The 24906-nt window shown below is 45.9% G+C and overlaps 1 protein-coding gene across 1 annotated transcript in view; it reads left to right on the forward strand.

The window, feature by feature from the left end:
• The first annotated feature begins 598 nt into the window (after positions 1 to 598).
• LOC146198588 (uncharacterized) overlaps positions 599 to 24906 on the forward strand; it is a 31081-nt gene continuing 6773 nt past the window's right edge. Inside the window, exon 1 of the mRNA XM_084594085.1 lies at positions 599 to 1259. Coding sequence (XP_084450211.1) covers positions 1249 to 1259 — 11 coding nt within the window. The 5' untranslated portion in view covers positions 599 to 1248. The remainder of the gene's footprint in view (positions 1260 to 24906) is intronic.

Here is a 24906-nt window from a genome sequence, read left to right on the forward strand (position 1 = left end):
GAAAAAAAAAAAGTAACAAAAAAAAAAGAAGAAAGGAATTGAACTGCAGGCCCGCAGACGCGACGTCATCTCCAGAAGTTTATTTCAGAAGGCTCTTTTCCGCGAAGACCTTCGAAGACCTTTTATTCATCGCCGATGCAGCGGCTCGTGGTGCTGCTAGTTTAAGGGAGAGGAAGAAGAGAAAGAAAGGAGAGTGGAAAATAAAAAGCAAGAATAACCAGCCAAGCCATCAGAGAGGGAAGGAGAGCGAGCGAAAGGTAGCTTGTTTTCTTTGCAACGTGCTGGATATAATCGAAAGAACAAGACGCGAGGAGAGGAAGGCATCGGTGGCATTTGGCTAGCCGGCGGTGGTCAGACTCTCCAGCGGTAAGAGGAAGGGCGATGAGGGGGGCAAGACACATAGAAAGAGAGAGAGTGGTCCCGCTGCGGTGTTGGTGGCGAGCGCTTTCGACGTCGGCGTGCACGCCGAAACGGGGTCAGCGCAGCGAGAGAAACTCTCCGCCACCGTTCCAGGCGGCAAGCAAAATCCCGAAAGACCAGTTGTCGGCGAGCTAGTCTTGCCAGCGCCCGTATAAAACGCAAGCCGGTTTGCGCGGGCGTCTCTCTCCTTTAGCGCGGCGCACGTTGCGAACGAGAGAGCGGGTAGGCAGATATACCGCTACAGGGCAGGCCGAACAACGGCGTTTTTCTCCCTTGCGCGACACACACACACACGTAGCCCCCGGCAGAGGCGGCGACGTGAGAAAGAGATCCTAGTAACGAGCAGTCGGTGTGTCCCCCCAGCCCCCTGGTGACCGCAGAGAACGTCCAAGCACCGCCGTGACCGGCAGTCCTTCTGCGACGACGTGTCCGCGATGATGGCCTCCACCTAACCGGCCGGCGTGCCGTGCCGCCCTAGGTGCCCCGTGGTGACTGCTGGAAGACAAGAGTCAGCAGGAAGGCTCGTCGTCAGTTGCGAATTTCCGCCGTGACCAACGGCCTCTTGTGCCAGTGAGAGTGAGTGAGGTGACGAGGTATTGTGCAAGTGACACGACATTCGTTGCCTTATCTCCAAGTGCTCGGCAGTGGCGACAGGATTTGCGCGCCCATCTCGGCCGGCATCGCTTGTTTGAAGGGCGCCGGGAGGCCACGCAGCCGGTCACAAAGGTGCCGCTCGTGCTCGCGAAAGGATTGCGTCCATTTTGATATATATATATTTTTTTTGTGTCCCCACCGAAGCCGCCGAGGAGCGCAACATACGGCCGGATAATGCAGCTCAGGTAGGTGGCGCTCCTCTCATTTCTCTCTCTGATGACACTTCCGGTCCGCGCGTTTTCTTCTTCTTTGTTTTGTTTTGCTTGGCACTGTGCTCTAGCTGTTTTTGCCTTTAGGCGTCAAAGACTATAAATGTGTGCCGCAAATAACGTGCAACCTTCTTTGACTACTCGATCAATAATGGTTGCTTTTACGTATGTGTGAGGGAGCAGTCGATCCACTTTCAATGACGTCCTCCCTATCGCGGCTGGTTTCCGAGCAAGCCTTCTTCTTCCAACGCTATCAATTTTCTTCTTGACAGTTGGTATGCACAGTATACCTGAACGACAAGATATAATCTTATTATTTTGAATATTCTACCCCATCTTTGTTATTTTGCGTAATAGTTTAGTTAAGGCAGCATGCTTAAATTCGAGCGAAAACTAACAAGGCAAGTGTGAAAGCAGGTTTTTCCGCACATAATGTCTTCATGCGGGAAAGCATCCTCAACTTGGTGAAGAGCTGGCGGAAATTTGAACTCTGACGCCAGCTTGGCATGAGAGAAAGAAGCAATCTTGAATCAGTCGTATTTCCCCGATGTTGTGGCTTAAGGGCATTCATGTACAATTATTCTGAGCTGGCCGCTCTGAATGTGGAACTTACGGCTGCCCAGTTTCCCAAGAGTAAACAAAACACGTATCTGTTACCCGCACGAACCCCCCAGAAAACACGGTGTCTTGCTATCTGCAGACGCCAAACGTTGTAGTAGAAGCCTTCATAAGCAGCTTAATGCGATCGAGATGTTAATGCATACGAAAACAGGCACTTACCTTACGTGTGTCCGATAACGCGGTCGCAGTAATCGTCGCCATAACTGCGTCTTCGGGAAATACATAACGTTTTGCACAAATGGAGGCAATGGACTGGTGTCGAAATAAACTGGTTATGGTTATAAAGACCTGGGAAGAGCCTCCATAGGCGGCACTCACCTTTCCTGCAGTTCGGCATACGAAGCTTGAGCAATTGGGAATGCAAGCCATGCACGAAGGAGTCCAGATAATAATTTCTGAGACCTTCTGGCACACTGCAGCCTGGATAGCGTGGCCACTGCTAACTAATAAGAAACAGTAATGACACAAATTCCTGACCATTTCCTTGATCTGCATGCGTAGGTCTGGCACGAATGTAAAATCATGCGTAATCGAGAAGATAACTAGAATAACTGGCATACATGTTTGTAAAGTATAGTATGGCTTCAAATGATAATCTCAGTACTCGACATCAATTTGAAAAAACGTGACCACGGAGGGTAAAGCGAATTCAGTTCGCGAAGCGTATTACTCTGCATCCCTCTAGTGATCATGTGGCATGACAAGAACCATAAAGAGAACCTTGTCGGATAAGAGACTTCCACATATGTCTTCACACGCCAATTTGCCGGCAGTATGACATGACCAGGACTTAGCGTTTGATAAAAATGCTAGATGACTTACTAATACAGTTGGGATGCATACACATACGTCTAGTCGACGCTTTGACAAAAAAAAGTCGCTGTTCCCGAGGTATATTTAGAACGCTAAAATAAATTAAGTTAAATTGGTTCACAGGAAGGGAAAGGCGCAGTAACTGTCACACTTGCTCTGTGGACACCCGAACCGCGCCGTAAGGGAAGGGAGGAAGGTGGGAATGAAAGTGGAAAGAGAGAAAGAGGAGCCGTAGTGGAGGGCTACGGAGTAATTTCGACCACCTGGGGATCTTTAACGTGCGCTGACATCGCACAGCACACGGACGCCACTTCGTTTCGCCTCCATCGAAACGCAGCCGCCGCGGTCGGGTTCGAACCCGGGAACTCCGGCACAGTAGTCGGGCGTCTTACCACTGCACCACCCCGGCGGGGAGGAAAATGCATGTTCAACGACAGAAACGCGGTACACATGACCTCTGCTTGCTTTGCGTATTAGTACGGACGCTTTTTGGTTGTGAAACATCATATGTTCATCTTGATTTGTTACTGAGACAGCCTAGCCATGTTTGTCACTTCAGCGCCAGAAAGCACTAGAATTGAAGAGACACTGGGTCACCTCTTTTGAATCATAGTTCACAGTAAAAATTGATCCTTTGTCTCTTACGAGATATGAAAAAGTTCTTCCATAAACATAATACGTGTTTATGACTAGAAAAGGTTGAATTTAAAAATATCCCGCGCCGTCTAATCACGCCTACACCACGGGTCTACAGCGTCTACAAACTCGTGACGTCTATGCCGAGGAAGACTGGCCGCCGTCAACGGCGTAGCCATGGCCTCTGTGATCGGCGTCCGAAATTCGATGTCAACGCAAGCATTTTACTTGCTAAATCACGAGGTTTTTTGGTTCTTTCTGTCAATTTTCTGTAGTTCTCTATTTCGGAGAGTGATCTCTTTGTCGCTAGAATGCCATATAGCATGTCGAAGTAACCTAACTTCAATTTCTTCTTCAATTTCAATCTCTCATCACTTTCAGACACTGAATGAACACGCATAGTTTGTACTTGGGTGTGTTAAACAACTTCATTACATACTGTTGTTGTTAAGCGAGTAATTAACTCACTAGCATAAACCCAAGCGTTGTCACAGGGTTACAAAGAAAAGCTATACAAATGTCCCGAAAACTTTCAAGTAAGAAAAGAATATCCTATCCTTGAATTGAGGTTCGAATCAAGGAAGGCTGCTGGTTCGGGAGAGTTGCTCCGCGAAATGAGCAAATCAGGATGATGTTCGAAAGGTACGCTGACAACGTATTGACAATTAACTCCAGATGGGAGCGGAGCGCTTTTCGTTCTCTTTTTTAAGAAAATTTACGTGGAAGTATGTTTGCGAAAATGGGAGTAATTACTCAGTAGGCACGTGATTTCACATGGATGCTAATGGGCAGTTACTCCCATATTACAAATCTTGTCTACATTAGATGATTTTATTGAACGATTGAACTAACCCTATTATTATTATTGTTTTCTCGAACAAGCTTCCACTTCCTCTCAAGGTAATTTGTTAGCCGTAATACTTAAAAATAGGCTACAGAGGATATACTGAAAGAAAAGATTGAAAAATAAGATAGACTTTATTCTAAATTATGAGGCACCGATTTTTATTGAAATATCTACTTCATGTTAGGAAGAGCCAATGCAAGAGAGAGAGAGAGAGAGAGAGAGAGAAAGTAATACTTCCTGGATCACTCAGCTCCAAGCAGAATATAGCGGAATTTCATACCCAGTGCTCCCTCTATTGTTGTATAGCTGCGTTGTTTAGTTCAAGTTTCGGCATATTTGATCCCGAAAGTTCGAAAGCTTCCGACCAAAAAGAAAGCGCAAAAACATACAAATAAAATCGCCGACTTTGCTGAAAGCGAGTGGGCGTGAGCAAAAGTGCATGCGCATACCGCGAGGGTGTGGAACCAGCATTCCGAAGATATCCCGCGGTTCCCGAGGCAATCTTCTCCCGTAGCTCGCTCAGGGCTCTGCATGCCATCCCATCGCGTGTAGGGCAATAAAGCACTAGCTGCACTCTACCGGCCCTCAACAGCTGGGGAAGAAAAAAAAAAAAAAAGAAAGAAGGAAGGAGAAACGAGCAGCGCGAGAAAGAAGATAATATTCGGAGTCCTTTCTTGGACCTCGAAGAGAAAGGAAATAAAACCGGACACGGAGAAAGAGTAAAGGAAAGGAAATGTACATCGGACGAAAGCAGTCGAGGAAGTGTTTTTATTCCAGGGCTGTGATGACACGCACCGTGAGAGAGCTGATAAAACAAAATGTAAGGGAAAGCTGATTACCGGCTAGGCGTACAAACACAAGCCATAACGCCCGCTGCAGTGTGAAAGGAACGGAAACCGCCGCGCTTCATAAGTCTCCCAGCGCTATTTTCGTGCACGCAACTCTTCTCTTCCCAGTTCCAGTCCGAAACGGGTCACACACACACACGCGCGCGCGCGCATACTTATGTCTCTCGGAGAAGGCAGGAAAGAGGCATAAGGACCCCAGAGCTTCGGCCACCCGCGGGCAACAGCTATGAGCAGGGAGGGAAGCAGCGTCTTTCTCTGCTGACTCCGCACACGACTGCCGATTTCCGTAACATGGGATCCAGTTATAGAACTCCGCAGAGCGAACGGTTTTCTGTGCCATCCCACCGCTTCCCTCTCAGTTTATGCTCGCTTCTCTGCCACCCATCAAACGGCTGCCGATTTTTGTTTCTCCACATCCTGTCTCGGACCCGATCTGCTGTGGTCAAATCTTACAGACCGCTCTCTCTCTCTCTTCAGTGAAAAGTGGATATACACATTGTCTCTCTCTTTCTGTCACAATGTTTCCCGACGCCACTTCGGCTTCACCTCATACGTGGCGCTCCTGCAACACTCGGCCCATAACCTGTGCCCCCTCTGACGGCCTCTGCAATAAAACCCCGGTACGAGCTCTCACTGGTCGGGGGGTCTTGCGTGTACCGCATAAGCTCGGCGTCTCGAGCAGCAACAAATACCCGCAGCCATGACTGCGCTCTCGCAATCCGGCGTCGTGGAGCAGCGAACGCAGGGGTTGCGTGAGGCGTCCCGTGAGGCCTGCACCGCTTGATTGCTTTCGCAGCGCCTGTATGCGCGCCAAGCTGCGGCAGAAAGGAGAAGCCGAGGATCAACGCACGCACCAACGGCGAATCGTGGCTCGTAACAATAAAACGCGACTCGGCGTGTATACGCGGAAGCATGAAGTATTCGCCCCCTCCACGCGTGCGGGCCAGAAACAGATGCAATGTGCTTCTTCGCGTGGCTGCGGCCAAGTGGGCGCGATTGTGTAAAAAAGAAGTGCACGAGGAAATGAGGATTTTCCGCACGAATGTTTTTTTTTTTATTTTTTTTTTATCCCGCGTGCCGTCGAGTTTTATTAGCGGAAACGGACGGGGACGTTATTTTTGTACCCGGTTGTGTGCACGACTTCTTGTTAGGTTATATGAGTCCGGGGATATATGCGCTGTTTGTGGTGGTGGTGGTGGTTGAAGGGGCATTCTCTTTTCGTGCTATTTGCTTCGTTTGCAAATCCGTTGGGACAAAGGCCGTCTGAGATGCCGTTTGTGGCTAGTAGCGCCTAGCTCACGGATGGGATAAAGAACAGGTCAACGGGAAAATAAGAAAAAAAGAAAATCACGGGAGACCGAGAAGAACTCCTGGAGGCTGCGGGAGCGGAGAGGTCTGGTAATGCTACGGAGCAGCAAAAACATGAAATCGAGGAGTGAACATGCACTGACGTCATTTCGTGTGAGATAACCCGCAAGACGTTAAGCACTGATGGTAATCGCTCCAAGGGAGTCAGCGAGGCTAAGTGAAATTGCATTTCGCGAAAACATTCCGCTGCATATCAATGTAAGGAGGCATAAAAAGTGTCTTTGATTTGCTTTGCGTTCTCCCCGGCCACCCTGAAGAGAGCACCTCTCGAGATAAGAAGCAGGTTACTAGCTCGCTATCGACCTGTTTTAGGGCGTTCGCGTTAAACGATTGCAGAGTATGTCTTTGTCTTTTGCCACGGCTTTTTAAAATGGCGCGAGAGTCGGTTTCGTGAGAAACGAAACGGAGTGTTATTTTGTGCAACGTCAAGATCGACCAGTTCTAGTACTTTCAGTCAATATATTGCACTTGGGTATTCGTCATTTCAAAACGGTTTCTCCGGTCGGTTTCCGTGATGATGTTGAGCCAAAAAGTGGGATTCTTTAACAGATTTGTTCGCATTTTTTTATTAAAAAAAAAAAATGAAGTTTCAGGTTTGGCAACCTCTTGATGGAGAATTTCTTCAGAATTCAGAACACTGAAGCGTTCACCTGCGTATTCACGACTTTAAAAATGTTATTCTCATCTTTTTTAATCGCCACGCCGTGCGGAAAGATAGGATTTTATAGAAGATTTACCTGTTTTTTTTTTTTTATGAAATCACAAATTTGTTTTTTATGTTTATGTACCTTTCTCCCAGAAACTATAGAATATAAGCAAACAAAAATTCATCTATGTCAATCGATTCCTTTTGCGTGACCAGGATTAGAATAAGTTGCTTAATTAGTATGTTTGTTACTGAAAAAGAAAAGCGTGAGTGGAAACCTTATTGCACAAAGGATGAAAAATACGTAAATGAGCCTATTATTTGCATAAGTAGCAACATTTTATTCGCGATTGCATAACATGAACGTTCGTACTTTCGCGCCATTTTTTAAGACTCTACATTCAGAAGACTATAAGAAAAAGGCAGCTGAAAAAAAAAAAAAAAAAAAAAAAAGAGATCTTACGATATTCCTAAATGAGAAATTTGACCACAGCTATTTCAGCGTTTTTGTGATATATTTAGGCAAGGAATTTGTGAGATTATTGTATGTTTGTGCAGTTAAAAAGTACCGTTTATTTTTCTCGCGAGCCAAAGAAAATTTCTCAGAAGAGAAAGAAGAGCCAGGAGGGAGCGGAACAGAGCTGCGACATTCTGTGGTTCGTGGCCCGTTACTCCCTTTAAATTTCAGTCGAATTACACCGGCAACGGTACCGATGTGACGCGGCTCAACCGACGAAAAGCCGCATGTGAACTGCGCTCTAAAACTTTAGCAATAGTAGCAAACCTTTAACCGAGTTTCGAGGTATAATGCAAGCTATATCCATTTAGAAGACTGCAAGCGAATTTCGTGGTATAGCCTTTTTCACGATTATTTAAGAAAAAAAATTTTCAAAACCCAGATTCTATTTCGCCCTCCATCCTAAGTTAACGAGGGCAGCCCACTGAAGTGCTTGATTTATCATTCAAAGCGGGTAGGCGAAGTGCCATCTACGGTGAAACAGCTTGATACCATGGCTGCTGCTCAGTAATGTTCATGCTGCGCATATTTTGCATGTAATAAAGCCCGTTCTCTTTCATTCCATGTACTTTAAAAATGAAATAGGTCCTATAATGAATGCTTTATTCGACGCATAGAATTTCAAATTACGTGATATCCTCCTGGTTCATGTAGCGGTTTTTGCGTATATGTACTCCATCACTGAATTTAAAATGCCTTTTAAGAATAAAATCTGCATTGATTTCAGTGTTTCATCGCATGTGCATGATATGCTAATAAGCTAGTTTGCTAAACTACGCTTTCTTACGTTCCACTGCGCAGGAAAGATCAAACCAACTGCAATAGTAAAACAAAGTCCTTGTCCTTATGACATCCCTATCGACCATAACGCGCACAATTTTTGAGATGAAGAAGATAGAATTAGCAAAAAGGATACGTCAAGCAATGCGGGCAAAGCATGGTACATCACGGATTAAAAAAAAAAAAAAAAAAAAAAAAAGCTGTGCTCGTCTTTTCCTCCGTGTTCCAGAACAAAATAAATACGACCAACGTGAGCAAGAAGAATAAAAAAAAAAAAATCTGGCCGTTGCATTCTCACCGCCGATATCGGCAACCGTTTATGACCCGATGCCTGCTTCAGTGCGAGAAAAGATAGTCTCTTAGTGCATGTGGCACTCGAAGCGATCAGTAAACGCATGACCTTTTTTTTCCCCTATTTTAACTAGTGCCTTACTTGCACCTAGTGTGCAAGAAGAACTGAAGTGTTATGGGTGTCACCTACATCTCCGCTGGCCGGTTGTGTTTTAGGCTGTACTCCGCTTGAGCCGCGTGAACAGCTATGCGAAAAGTACGGAAAAGAAACGGGAAATGCAATAAACAGAATACTTTGTAATGCAGGTACGGAGAACTACCTTAAAGGTAGCCCAAGGGACGTGAGTCGAATTATATCCGTTCGTTGATTTGTCTCGACTATAACCGGAACTCTTGACAAGTGCAGAAGTATTCCTGTACAGAAATGGTGGGGGGCTGGGCTAATTCTATTTAGTTCTAAAATGACTTGCCAGCTTTGGAAATCATGAGGCTACAGACTTACTGGGAGCAGACCAAGGTGCAAGGCTTTTTGCCTTGTTTTCGTGAAGGTGAACAACTTGATGTAGTGAACGTATGAAGAACAAGCGTAAAGTCCAATTGACGGTCATATTGATGAGTTCAAGCCTCGCTGACGAGTGCAGTCAAGGTTTATAAACAACCATAAACTTAAGTGTACGTAAAAATTAAGACACCAAGCTTCTGATTTGCGCATGCACGAAGCTAGAAAGCTGCGCTTTACTTAGCTTGTCCAGACAGGGAAATCATAAAGAATGAAATTTAAGGCTGCGGTGAGTGCAATCTTATCAGGTAGCGAATGCAAAAGAAAAAAAGGTTGAAAAAAAAAGAAAAACCTCGCAATTGCGTAGCAACGTTGTTGCTTATGCACATATTTGATGACGAACATGTTTGGGCCTATGAGTTTGCTAGAGTGCATATCTTAAGCACCTTTGTTTTCACAGATGAAAACAAATAGCTGAGTGTTTACGTCGCAAAGCATTCTTGATGTAGGCAGCTTTTCACATAGCCTAAAAAAGATAAAAACAAGAAGCACACGAACTGGCTGGAAGTACTGAGGCCTTCCGCGATAAAAAAATTGCACAAACATTACACTACCCCATATTATTCCGACAGCAGCCTCCTTTTCAGTTCTCCCGCAGACAAAATTTTCCAGCGAACTCAACGATTTCGAATCTTACATGATGGTTTGGTTCTTTCCTTACGCTTGTATACTTCGAGAGTGGAATGCTACTTCTGTGCGCACCCCCCGTAGTTTATTTAGGTTAGGAAGGTTGAGTCGCGGGTAAATTGGTTTCTACTTTCTAGTTCATAAAGTACTTTTTTAGATCTTAGCCTTTTATTGACTGGTATATGAAAAAGCCTCTTTGCAACTATAGGTTGGCCTGCGCCACCCACACGTGCTAGGTTGACTGCTACTTTTTGCCTTCCTTTGCAACTAGTTCCGCGTGGAGCTTCGTAAGTGAACTTTGGATAACTCTGACTAGAAGAGAATTGAATATACGCTTTATATATGCGGAGTTCAGACCAAAGGGGGCGTTTACAATACACGCGACGCTGACAGCACCAGAAAGTCCGTTCGAATAAGCAGAAAGTTCGAAATAAGCAGGTTGGAATTACTAAGGTTTCATTACATGTCACTGCTTTTGGGAAATAAAATATAGACCAGTCAGGCCAGCGCCTAACCGAGTGTCTTCCGGTCTCGCATTTCCCTATTTTAGAGCGTGCTTATTCTTGAGTGTAACGTCAGCATCGGTGCGGCTTCGACGCAATTTCCGGTGTGCTCTTTGCCAGTCTTTCCTTTTCACTGCGAACCCGGGATGCGCTATTCACCCTGAGGCGTTGGTGGCAATGCGCGCTCAGCCTTCACCCATATCGGTCGTGCATCGCGCATCCCTTCGGCCAGCGCGCGTCCTCGTGCATTCCAGCTCTTCGCGCCAGCCTTGTGGGCCTCGAGCGCGGCAGGCGGCTGACGCTATCGGAGTGCGCTGATCGCGTGTTGGATGCGCATCCCGAGAGTGGATAAGAAGGAAGAAGCCAACTACAAGTTCGGCCGCCATTCTGGCCAGCTCGCGTAACAAGACGCGTGCAACAGGGCCGCCCGAATAAATTATGCAAAAAAAAAAAAAAAAAAACTCGTTCGGAAAAGATCCATAATGACTCGTTATGAGGCAAGAAATATTTAAAGGAAACAAAAAAAAAAATGATTCAACGCAGGTGCCTCATCTAGACGCTGCCGCTCCATTACCGAGATGACTGCATGCGCTTAAGGGGAACGTACCTGATTTACTTGTTTCATACATATTCATGGGAAAACGCGCTGGCTGCGTTTAGTTTGCCTTACTTTCTGTAACGAAGTCATGCCACAGTGTTTTTCACGGTGAAGCGTTCGCGTTACGGCAGTGGAAAGTGACAAAACAGACTATATGCTTTCAGCAGTTCGAGGACCGGAAATCCTAGTTCTCGGAATTAAGAAAGGCCGAGATTTTCAACCTTGCATAAAATGGGTTATGCCGCATACAGGATGTAACTCATTATGTGAGGCCTTGGACATAGAGGATCTGTTGGCAGTAGAACTGGTCCGGCTGCCTTTTAACCTGGTTAGCAGGAGAAGAGATACGGTAATACATACACTATGTATGTATGTATGTATGTATGTATGTATGTATGTATGTATGTATGTATGTATGTATGTATGTATGTATGTATGTATGTATGTATGTATGTATGTATGTATGTATGTATGTATGTATGTATGTATGTATGTATGTATGTATGTATGTATGTATGTATGTATGTATGTATGTATGTATGTATGTATGTATGTATGTATGTATGTATGCATGCATGCATGCATGTATGTATGTATGTATGTATGTATGTATGTATGTATGTATGTATGTATGTATGTATGTATGTATGTATGTATGTATGTATGTATGTATGTATGTATGTATGTATGTACGTACGTACGTACGTACGTATGTATGTATGTACGGTAATACATACACTGTTGCATATACCTTTATGATTCATGGGGCACGTGTAGTGGGAAACGCGGAGAATAGCTAGCGATTTCTCTCAAATCGTTAAGCTCTTTGACCGAATTGTAATATGTCCACACAAACCCTTGGGTTACAGATGGGCTCGATAAGAATTTCGAAATGGGAATTAAATCGCGCGAGGAGGAACGCAGCCTGTAAGAAGGCGATTTAGTGAGAAAAAAAAAAAACGACTTCATTCAGCACCGTGCAGTTGTACCAACTGAATCAAGTCGTGGTGGACAGCGGCAGTTTGGGCTCGCTGCATCGCATCGATGGGCACAGCGAGCCCGTGTCTTTTTTCTTTTTTTTTTCTTGTACGCCAGCTTTTCTCGCTGTTCCAAAAAGACACGCATATTGCTGAAACGTCGAGCGAGACATGGAAAGAGGTGGTGTTGAAACGTCCGGGGACGCAAGGCAACGGCTTTCACCTTGACAGCGCCTGTCGCGTGAGAAATGTGAGAAAGTAGACATGTTTTTCTTTTGTGTGAGAGAAAGCGTTCGTATTTCACTGCAGAAGGAAAGAGGTGCCTGACAGTACAGTGTGAATTGAGATGCATAAAGGTAAGCACCATTCATGCTCTCGCCGTGCCAGCTAAAACAATAATCGAAGAGCGTTCAATCAGATGACGCTAAGATTTGAGCCAGATGAGACTGAGGTGACCTCTGAGATATAGAAAAGCGTTTTCGCGGTTTGGGTATCGTAGTTACTTCAATTTAGCACTGCATCTCAATACGACTGACTCTGCTTCCAATATGAAGAACAACGATATCATAAACTTGCATTACTTTCGTAATTCGGACTTTTTCAAAGATGTCTCATGACGGCGTATGTAAAAACACAAGGCAGATAAAAAACATCGCTACTTCACTAAACTAGAGCGACCATTCATCAGACGTCAGCTCATATCTTCTCATATCTCATGTCTTCTCTACTAAAACAAACAAGTTTTTCGCTCACGCCTCTTGGCAGTGAGCGTGCATAGGTATCTGTACGGCGCTATCGTACAAGTAAAGCCGCCGACGCCACAGCAAGCGTTCGCCAGTGGACCAGTCAAACCCATTCCCGGAGTGGCACTCCGGTTTAAATGGAGGGCTGAGTCGCATTTAAAAACCATGCCCCCGCTTTAACCCTGCAGCCGCGCTCGCTGGAAGGTTAGGAAAGTGCCCGTCCGCGCTCTCTGACGCATGTCAAGCAGGGTGTTTTCAGTCGGCGGGTGCACGCAGTATACGTCCTGGCCGCTATAGGCAGAGGTCGCCCGCCGAAGCAGCAGCAGCAGCAGCAGCAAGTGGCAACGGCAGCGCAATCGGGTCATGGAGCCAACACCCAGCGGCTGCAGCGGGATCCGAATTACATGCAATAAGGCTCCCATGGGCAAACGCTATTACAGTGGCGGGGGCCGCGGTGTAAGGGGGTCGCGGGCTGAATTCCGCGGCCCGCTACCCCTCGGCGAGCACACCCTCCCTGTTTACACCGACGTGGCGTGAGAGTGCCCGGTGAGAGGACTCCGCTAGACCATGTTTGTTGTGCGTCCGCGGGCCCCCAAAGTCTCGCTGCGCGGTCCACGGAGCGAAAGAGGCGAAGACGACGGCCTAGTTTGCCGGCACCCTCGCCGCTTGGCTCCCCCTCGCTCCCGCCGCCACCGGTGCCAGTGTCACGCCAAGGCCACGACGACGCACACGTTTCGCGTGCTGGTGGTAAACACTGAGAACGCTGTTTCGGCGTCGCGGAAAGAGAAGGCGACCGTGTCGGCAAAACGACGATGAAACGGCGTCGAAATTATGAAGCAAGCTGGCAGAAATAATGTCTCGGCTTTTCCGTGCTATAGTTTTTTAGAGAGCTAGTTGAAGAAATAAAAAAGGCGACGAAGAGGGCAAGAAACTTAATGACATGCGAGAATGCACTGCTCAACGAGTGAGCTTGTTGTATGTTGTTGTCTCTTGCATGCTGACCACTCCAGTGGAGTAAGTTTGACTAGCGCTCTGTATGGGGGAAATGAAGAACACGATAGGGTGGTCCACTTTAGCGAACACAGCCTTTACAGGCAGTACCGACCTCTCACAGTTTTTCCTCTAAGTAGGGGCAAAAATGGTAAAGCCCTCACTCAAACTGTATCTAAAGCAGGTATCCAAACTTTTGATGGTACTTTCATCAGCAGCGTTTATTCCTACATCCAAACACGCACGCGCGCGCGCACACACACACACACACACACACACACACACGCACACACACACACACACACACACACACACACACACACACACACACACACACACACACACACACACACACACACACACACACACACACACACACACACACACACACACACACACACACACACACACACACACACACACACACACACACACACACACACACACACACACACACACACACACACACACACACACACACACACACACACACACACACACACACACACACACACACACACACACACACACACACACACACACACACACACACACACACACACACACACACACACACACACACACACACACACACACACACACACACACACACACACACACACACACACACACACACACACACACACACACACACACACACAAAAAAGATAGTTGCATTCAGTACCTGAATATCCTAGGCGAAATGTGAATTTAGTTAATGGGATGAAAAAGGAGAGTGGAGAAACGTGTCTCGTGTTAACTGTATTTTGGTGTACAATACTGAGAGCGGCAATCAAGGCTAGCCTGATATCAAAATTAAAAAGGCTGGGATGCAGAAAGAAAAGCCTAGCTCGGAGCAAAAAGAAAATGGTCCTTTAAATCCGCATTTCTTAAGCGGCCATTCTGACCTCTACTGCGCTTTACTGGTTGAAAACAAATCGCGACCTTGTAGCGCACATGCTCAGTTCACGCGAGTGAGCGGTGCAAGCAACGTATGGCGGCAGCTATCGTACACACACCAGCCGCTATCGGCGCCTCATGGAATAGGATCGTTCCTTTTGCTCCTGATTCTCCAACGCCTTTTGTTTTCAAACTGTATTCTGGGTAGAAGACGAACTTGCACGCATTCCTCGGAGAGTGCCACATTTTGTAAAAAAGGTGGATTGGCATTTCGAGCTTGCTGAAGCCGAAGAGGAATGTTTGAGGAGGAAAGGCTCAATTTAAAAATGTTCATGCTCCTCCGTGATGAGATAATTCAGCTGCTAAACTTCGAACCAAACTGCTGCAGGCTGTCCAACAATTAGAAATCAAGTTTAGGTCCACTGCCAATCCCTCACAGCCAGCTAGAGGAATGAACGCGTGTACGCTCGACATGCGCCTTTTACTCAGCAGGATGCATACCAAGGGACAGAAATGGTGCAAACGCGCCATTTTGTACTCGCATCTGTAGCTGTACGGGCGCCGAGCTGCACAGTGCAGCGGCTCAAACTGGCAGCGTCGTTGTGGTTCATCCAAGCTGAAGCAAAATGCATAGCGCTCACTTTCTTTCGACCTTTACACGGATGGTGAACGCACAAGGCGAGGGCCATCAAGGAAAGCATGCTCCTGTGCCAGCAGACGCAGGCTATAGGATGCAGTCGTGAACTTTGCCCTCGTAAACACACGCGTCAATTGCACAGTTTTGCAAAATGAGCGTGTACAACCTAAAATGCATAGAGTGCAAGCTTTGTTTACTTGTGTGTTGACAGTAGGATCGACTGTATTCACTCATTTCATCATGAGACATAACCTAGAAACGAATTCGACGTTTCTCATATTATTTCTGATTCACTGCAAGTGCAGCACTTTCAAAATAGATGCTTTTTTTTTTTTGTGAGTGTGTGCCGTCGAATTTCGGGTGCGTGCTGTGTAGTGTCCTGCAGGTGTAATAAATAAAATAAGTGACGTTGTGCTTACATCTGCGTCCGCATCGTTCTATATACTGCGTGTGCGCGGCCATGGGCTGCTGTCCTGTTTTTAAAATTCTCGCTATATTTTCTGTGGAATGCGCACTGCAGAAATATTCACAAAAACTTAGCAGTTCAGGATTTTTCTGGGACTATGTCAAGGACAGTGTCTAGCTGGATTTCAGGTGTCAAAGGTGAACGGTGAATGCAAAGAGGATAAACGATACGCTTGAGCGAGACATCCGTCAAGGAACACTATCCATACTTCCTGCTTAATTCCCTCCCGCTTACACCGCAGACTGTTGTGCCGCTGTCAGTGGCAGCTGCTGCATCTGTCGCTGAAGAAACTATAGGACCATTGCGTAAATTAACACAGTAGAATTTTAGGCGTGAGAACATCTTGTCTGGCACTTGAAAGACGCCCGTCTGCACTGGAGGGTTTGTGCTGGACGACGCGTACTGAGCCTTTTCAACATTATCGATGTCGTGGAGGCAGAGTTTCAGTGGTAGTGGTCGCGCTGTTCGGGTTCAGTATTTTTCATCTGTTAGAAGAGAAACATAGCTCGAGACCGCCAATTCAGTCCTCGTGGAACTGCGTGGGGGATAACAAATGTTGCCTGGATAAGCTGCCAGACACGAAAACACAGTGCGCCATCTGTTGACATCTTTTACTTAACGTGTCTTTAGCGGCATAAGCACTTGTGTAGACTTTCATTACCGCGATAATAGGTGCCCTGCATGTGCCCTCCCGGACACAGCGCGATGGTTTACTACGTAGCTCTCCTTCTCGTGTGTAATTGCTATGTTGACACAGCTCTTGGTTGTGGGCGTCTTTGTTCGTATTTAAAAGACTAAGTGATCCGAAAATCGAGGAAACAACTGCTGTGGGAAGAAAGCGCGGGACACCTACAGTATGAAGCAACTATATAACACGTCTTGGGTTGTTTTTTAGCGAGTGTAGATTTTAGGTATCTTTAGTAGGAATTATCCAACAATATGCCATCATGCGGCAACAGAAAATTTTCAGTCAGCTGTTCTTCAGCTTGAAATAGTACGTGTCATATTTGCACGCCCGACGACACCTGCGGAATCAAACTTTACTCAAGACTATAGATGGACAGGACGCATCACGAGTATAGAGAACATGAAGGTATCACTTATGCGATCGGATGAATAGTGTAAAGATCACTTGAGAAGACAAGAAACGAAAATCTATCCCGAGTAAACACAATGGCTCTTAGTACGCATTCCTACTAAGGATATATAGTGCGGTTAAAAATAATACAAACGTTTACTCGCCTGTGAAACTATAAAAAGATAAAAAAAGTCACCGTTCAAAACAAGCTTGATAAAAGGGTGCTGAGACCGCTGCGGCATTTTATTGTGTGCGGTCGCACGCTTGACATAACGATGTCTGGCGAATAAAACAATGTGGTCAATCACCGCGATGAGAAAGAATTTGAATATACACCAGTTTTCTTACACGCATCATCATCATCATCTGCCGGACAATAAACAATGCAGGGCGAAGGCCTCTCCAGTATTTCTCCTTGAATTATTTCTCTGACCCACTCTGCATGTTTCATATCTCTTAACGGTACACCTACCATTTATTAACCCATAGCCCTCTGTGTTTTCCTCAACTTAAATAGAACTTTTCTTTAGCCTCCACGTTTCAGTCCAATAGGTGAGCACAGGTAAGATGCAACTGCTCATACTTTCCTCTTGGGCTACATCAGTAAGCTGCTAGTAATTATATGCGAGGACTTGCCAAATGCGCTCCATCCCAATCTTGCGCAATATGCAAACGAGCAAACCTTAGGTAAGCGGGGTTCGCGGACTTAAATAAATAAACAAAAATAAATTAAAAAAGAAAAGCAAAATAATTTCAATGAACAATCCTACGCCATGCTGTGCTTATAGCGTCCAGCCGGTTTCTTTTCAGACTCATAAGGCACTTCCAGAAATTGTCTTCTTTCTGTCTCTGGACTGCCCCGAACACGCTACACAAGGGCAATGTCTACAATTCAATTGTGGTGACTCGCGTCAGCTTGTGTCACTGCTAAAACCGTAGCCATCGATCACGTCCTTAACGCGCATATTGCGGCCTGTCATAGCGTGATTGCACGCCATGCACCGTGTTTACAATGCACCCCCGTAATGAACTCAGGCGACGGTGTTTGTGCCGATGCGCCGAGAAACGAGGTATATAGCGTTGCCAAGCAACGCACCATATGCAAGACTTTCATAACGTGGAAGTCTGCCGTGTAAAAACCGGCAACGTTAGCAGCGTCTAGACACTGCAAATTATTACTTTTACCAGTAGTGCAGTCAGATTCTTAGCAGCCGTAGTTCGGCCTCCTTGCGGCAGTTCACTGAACTGAATACCATTCGTAATATGCGTTATACGCTGCCCTGAAGCTTGTGTACAGGTGTACACGCGTCTCCTTCACCTGGGTCAGTTATATCTCTGGACAATCAAACGTCTTGAAGGTCCTTCGGGTTTTTGACCACTGGTTTTACTATTTTAATTATTTTTGCGGCTTTAAATATTAGTCGTCATAGGCTGAGAGAAAAATCTGCTCGAGACTAATACAAAAAGCTTTAAATAAATTTAGGGACTCTAAAAGTCCGCCTTCAAGGCTACGAAGCTACAGTTTTATCTGAGTCACCTCTAGCGATTCCTCGTTCGCGCATCTGCACTTCGCTATTCGCCTAATCAATAATTACTTAGTTTGTGCTGCCGTTATCTAGCATGTACTTATTATCAGCGCACAGTAGTAGGTTCGTAAGTCGTATGTGCAAAGCCGCCTGGCATTGTCATGAATCCCCACATTAGCCAAGCCGCACGAATGCGCCTATGTGGCCTAATCCAGGCAGCCGAACCATTGGCCCATTATATAGGTTCTCTGTTGGAAATGTGCCGTCTGGGAAGGGTATCGTATCTGAATAGGAATCCAGGAGTCCCAGAGGGTTCGATTCCCATTTCACATTCCCATCTTAAAAGAGCTACCCGAGTTGGCAGCTCTTGTCAAATCGACCTTTCCACACAACACGAAGACTACTCTGACACGCCATGTCATCCACCAGCTACCACCAGCCTAAGGCATGCTCGTGGTTTTTCGCTCTCGACACCGACGACTACGCCGCCGCCGCATTTCTTCTGTGTAGCGCGACCTTTGTTAAGTCGTGTTAAAATGCCGTTTATTTCTCCCGGCATGATATACCGGAGCCATCTTCATCCCACTTGACCCGCTCGAATGATTCTGTTCAGTTGACAGAAAGGCCGTGCACAAGATAAATGCACATTTCACTGTGAGCTCAAACGCGCAGTTCTCTGAAGAAATGTTTTTGTGCTATCGAGAACCACGTATTTTAGAGATGAAATTACGAAACCGCTACTGCAGTATACTTGTGTCAAATGTTAGCGCTGACCGTGGCGCTGGCTGGGTAGTAGAGTGAGTTGCAGATTGGTGCGGAAATCTGCAAGAAGGATGATAAGGAAGAAAGACGGGGTTTGCGAATGGGACGCACGGGAAAGATTGAGCACCATGTTGCTATACTGACAGCCATGGGGACAGCCGGGGATTAAACTCAGTTAGAGGCGCCCAGGTGTTTGCCCTGCTTCTTCGATAGAGTGAGCTCTACCGAGAGAGGGCCCGCTCTTACTGCTAAAGTATCCAAGACAAGAAGGAGGGTGTGAAGATATGATAGGAGCAGCCCGATCTCTCTCTCTCATTGCATGGTATGAAGGGAGTGAACAAAGATGAGATAGAAGTGTGGGTACTACCACGTATGGCCCATGCATAACCACATTAACCAGATGCCTGGCGCGTCAGCGCCGAGTCACCCGGCCAGCCATTTCATATTTACGCGCGCTTCCGTCTAGGAGCGGCGCAGTGTTCTGACACTGCTCAGGGAGCACACTGCCTAGATTTACTATATAGGCTTTCCTAGAGTTGCGCGTTCCGTTTCTCTCGCCGCCAAACAACCGTGTACCACCGCGAAGACAACTCGACGGGAACTCCGGTTGCATTGCATCATCTCTCGTGTCGAGGACGACGTGCCGCGCTATGTGCGAGCTGTGGCGACGGTGACTTATTTCGATCAGGACAGCCAAAGCAATCACTTCTCCACTGCATTTCCAGTCCCTCTGCTCGACTCCGACGAAGACGGTGTATGGCTTCGCTGCACAACTTGGTTGCTTATGCGGCACCTTCGCGCAACTCTGGCAAAGCTTACATAGTAACTCTATTACCGTCCGCTCCGAACACCCGCGCAGCGCGCGTGTTACCCTACTAGGAGAACACATGGTCGTTTTTTTTTTTTTTAACGTTTTCGTTTCGCTGCATTGTGCGCTAATTTTTTACGTGTGCCTTTTTTTGCCGCATGAATATGCAGCCTTATAATGACAGCTAAGCGTTGCAAGCAATCACACGCAGCACTACTACGGCCATCTTTTATACCAAGATAGCTAGCGCAGAACAATAGATTTCGTTCGCCCAGTGAAGAAGGGCTTAAATTTATATCAGCAAAGAACTGGCCGCCATTGTCGACATCGACCTACTCAGATTTAACCTCCGTTTTGCTACGACGACCTCCGGTAAGAGACCCTAAGCAGCACAACTGATGAAACTTGATGCGTAAGCACGTCATGGCAATTCGTACCCTTCGTACCTCAAGTCAGCGTCGTCGAAGCCGCGAAGGTACAGGAGCATTATGAACTGAAATGTGCATAATCAGCAGCAAAGTGGACGCCGACATGCTCATCCTGTGATGGTGAAATGCCAGGTATTTTCACACCTGATGTCGGCACTGTCTCATAAGCTCGTTACGCAGCGTTTACCATTAATGGCTGGACTAGCTATCGTATGACCAATACGGTGATAGCAAACGCTTTGCTGGCTTTTCTTGCCAGCCACATATTTTTCGTCCGGTAGCAACCGTAGAAGCAGTACGATATAGTCCCCCGATACCAGCGAGAATGGCTATTAATGAATTGGCATAGACAGGCAATATCAGGCAAAGAAACATAATTTATTTGCTACTTACCTTAAGGACACAGATTAATGCACACTCTTTAAAACTCGTTTGTGTCTGTGTCTGAGAGTACACTATATATGAATATATGAGCAACTTGTTTTTTATTTTTTTTTAATTTCTTTTTCATCCTCACGAGGAGTAGCATGTTAGCTTAACTACTAGGCAAACATCTGCATTCATTAAGGTGTCCATCTCTCCCGGCTAATTCCTGCGAGCGCATCGGAACAGAGGAGTTGTTTGCCTGCAACACTGAATGCACACTGTGATAATTTTAAATCGCTTAATGAACGTGCTTGTTTCTATTATGAAACCTTGCCCTTTTAGATCACAAACAGTGTCTGAAAGCCTTACAAGAAAACCATTTCTCCTACTGCAGAGTTGAAAATCCTCCCGGGAGGGACAGGAGCAATGCCTTTCTACGCCGAAGCCAACGATGCATGAATAGTGTATCCATGCACGTAGTGCCAGATGCTAGTGCCATCTCGCGGAAGACGGAAGGCGTGGCGACACCAGGTGAACAACAGAAGCGCAGCCGATATGCCAGGCATCTCAAAATAGAGGAGGCTTTGGGATGGCGTAAAATTTTATACGTTTATACAACATAAAAGCTGGGCCTGTCCTAGGTAACCAGAGCTCGACTGAAAACTGCAGGCACCTCCTCCCATTTACCATTGGCTTTCCAAGAGCACGGGTGAGGAATTACATCTCCACAAACCTTGAAATGAGTAATACGGAGAGATTTAGCACAAACAATTCTTTTCTGCAAAGAGCGACAGAAGCGACGTCCAGGCTGTAGTTTGAATTATAAACCACCGCTTCAAACAGGTCATTTGAAGCGCTCGCGCAGCCGTTCTATTATTCAGAGGTAATAAATATTATGGCGGTCTTTTTCACGTAAAACAAGCCGCACAGAACAGAACGCGAAGAATTTGGGTTCCGCTGAAACTGGGATTGATTGTCGCAAAATATCTTTTCACTACGAAGTCTTTCGATGCAGGTATAAGTACGTTCTTTCGTGTTTCTATTTTCTTGTCGGCGCAAAACTCGTCTCGCTCTTCGCGGAAACAAGTCTGTCTGGTATTACTTTTGATTGCTTAACTTTTCTTCGTGGAGAAGAACTCAACATCAAAAGAAAATTAAATGCAATGCACGTGCTGAGTTCCTCCGCCATATTTTTCTCACCATGAGTCTTACTTAAAATTTGTTTTTATTATATTTTTTAGAAAACATTTCGAACTTGTCCAACAGGTTTTCGATAGGACTTGCGAAAGTTCTGGTACGCTGTTCGGATTCAAGTTATCGGCTGGAAAGTTTATGCAACTACTTAAAATGCAGTAAAATTAAAATATAATGGAAATAAATGCAGTAAAAGACTGCTGTCGAATAGAGAACCCACGATGGAAGTATGCTAGATTTAAACCCTTGATCAAGGTGTGCTGACAAAATCTGATGTTTAACAGAGCTGAAAGATTTGAAAACTGGAACTCAAAGGCGAGCGCGCAGTATAGAAATTCTGAAACGCATTAAAACAAGAAGAAATGCAATTCAATAACACTCCGTCAATTGTGGAGGGCCTGCGCGTCTGTGTAGCAGCTGTTAATCACGAGTTTAAAAAAGAGAGCGCAAAAGCGCGCTTATCGCAGAACAGTAAGAAGAAAAAGCGGCAAAACGAAAACGACCAGATTAGTCGGCGTTCTTGTAAGTTTCAGAAGTGGGCTAGCTACAAGCGTAACAAAGGCGTGCCAGGTACAGTATTACTGTGAATAACGCGATTTCCCCTCGCAACGCTTCATGCTTCATATTTCATGGCGCACTCCTTTCGAGGACTAAGAGCTAAGCGATAAAAAAGCAACTCGTGGCTCCCCCTTCGCTAATTCTGATTTTTTTTTTTCTTCGTTTGCAAAATTTGCAGACATTAAGCTTCGTATGTCCAAGCGAAGGCAGCCATTCGCACGTATCCGTCTTATTTTTCAACTCGTCTCTTCTAAAATGTCCGCTGTACTGATTGTTACAAACAGAAAGTAACTTTTTTTCCTGATTACTTTCGGACCTCATCCAAGAGAACTGACGCTTTGTTTAACATAGAAAAACCGTCCGCAAGGAAAATTTAGAGTAAAGAAAAGCTAGCGTCGTTAAGAGCGTGGAAATTAGGAAAGTTATTAATCAACATACCGGCTCATTCGCTGCTAAGAAAACAAGAGCGTACAAGGCAAGCGGAATGCGGCTCATATTCTTTGTGAAAAGTGCGCCGCTTTGTGGAAGTTTAGGGGCGCGTTAAGACAAAGCTTTTGTTCAACAGCGGCCCCTCAGGATGTTAAAGAATGTAGTGTGAACAATGCGTTTTTATGCCTGCCAGGCAAAAGAGAAACATTTCTCCGTGTTTCATTCTTACGAAAGAATAAATTTCGCTCGCCCGCACTTCGTGCTCTTATATAGATTCGCTTTCCTGAATACCGTACTCGTACGGCTCCGTCCCTCAGCTTCTCTCTCTCTCTCTCACTTTCTTCGCGGTTATTCAATCTTTACTTGCTTCACTTCCTTTTTTTTTTCTTTATGGTGTAGCATTTTTCAAAATCAAGCTAGGTTTTCCAGGTATCGAAACTTGCGAAACGAGAAACCTTTTTAACGCAAGCCTTCGCTTTATCCGTAACACTAAAGTTTCCCTGGTCACGTCTTTGTTCCCAAGGCTGGCGACTTCTTCTGAGCAGAGTCGTCGAACTGGGCTAAAAAATACAAAAAAAAAAATTGCATCGCTTAGTCCGTACAACCAATTTCTTGGTACCAACCGGGACGAGATATGTTTGCCTTTCCTTCGGGAAGAAGATCCTTATAGCTGCCCATGTGGACTCTCCACCTATTGCTTTAAACCCCGACGAGTTTCACTAAAGAAGCACCTGCTCCCTTATCATGTATACCGTATGACGCCTCATCAGCGTCATCAGCGGCGTTTGGCGTCAGCACGCTGCCAAAAACATTGCAACCTGAAAGGCAGCAGACACGCCCGTGGGTGGAATTCGTGATGGCCGGATGATGTCCTGAAGAATGCACGCGAAGAAGAAATGCCTCAAGAAACAGCGTTGCAGAAGCTTCTGCCGAACAAGGACCACGCAACCATCGATAGACGCCGTTACACGGCCTTGGAGAGTTGAGATCGTTTAATGCGGCACTTCCTGCTTCATTGCTGCAGCTTCTTGGAACCATCCGAAGTTCTGCACTCGACAGGACCGAACGCACGCTGCTATAGCGGTTCTATAACTGAGAGCAAGGTGTGGTAGGGAGGAACCATAAAGACTGTTGTTGCCAAGTCAGCAATAACAGGAGCTTCATTCGATAGGCGCTAACTTGAGCTACGAGACGTCATCTCCTGATCTTTCTTTTCTTTCCCGCTTTTTTTTTTTCACATTGTTTCTGGTTTACAAGCCGGCTATGTAAATGCTGCTTGGCACGAATGAAAGGTCTGAACTTACACGGAGGAGCCGACAGTAAATAATTAATCCCGCCGCCGAAAGCATGCGAGCACTGCAGCGGCCTATTAAATAATCTGGCGCCCATCGCTAAAAGCGCGGATACTCCCATGTGCCAATTGGCACATCCTTTACGTAATTAGTACATCCTCGCCAATTAAGGAAATCAGAAGTGGCAAGCACCCCCTGCGGCCAGCTGCACTGCTAGCAAATGCCAAGTTTAATTTTGCCGGGCGTCCTGCCAGTTTGATGCTTGATAGCTGCAAGCTCTCCTGCGCGATCTGTGACCTCCACGCCTGTTGACGCCATATCATCCCCTTCTAAGAAATTATGCCCGCCGACAACCTCTTCCCTTGCTCGAATATCTCTCCTAATCTGATGCGGTCAGTTTCGTTAGACGATCACTGAAGCTACTTACTAGACACAACATAGCGAATAAGCGGTCTGCACATTTAAGGTGATATATTTTCGAAAAACTGGGAGCGCTCTACTTCAACAGTTATATGATAGTACACGCGCACTTGATTATTTGCTCAAGCATCTGCGCATAATAATTGATATGCTGAAATATTTCGACCCAGTGTTATGGCTATCCCATTATATCTATGCAAGCAGTTGCTTGCGCCTGATTTTTCCAAGTATGTTGATTGATTGATCATGTGCTTAACGGATTGCCTGACTTCCGAATGATTTTCAGAATCACAAGTTTTATTTTTTTTTTACCTTAGGAGCTTCTCTTAGCAATCAACTAGTTTCGATGTGACACTCAGAGATCCCCCTCTTTGTACTCGAATACGTACAGCAAC

The sequence above is a fragment of the Amblyomma maculatum genome, chromosome 2 (genome assembly GCF_055883805.1).
Source record: "Amblyomma maculatum isolate TAMU_Amacu chromosome 2, ASM5588380v1, whole genome shotgun sequence".
Lineage (NCBI taxonomy): Eukaryota > Metazoa > Arthropoda > Arachnida > Ixodida > Ixodidae > Amblyomma > Amblyomma maculatum.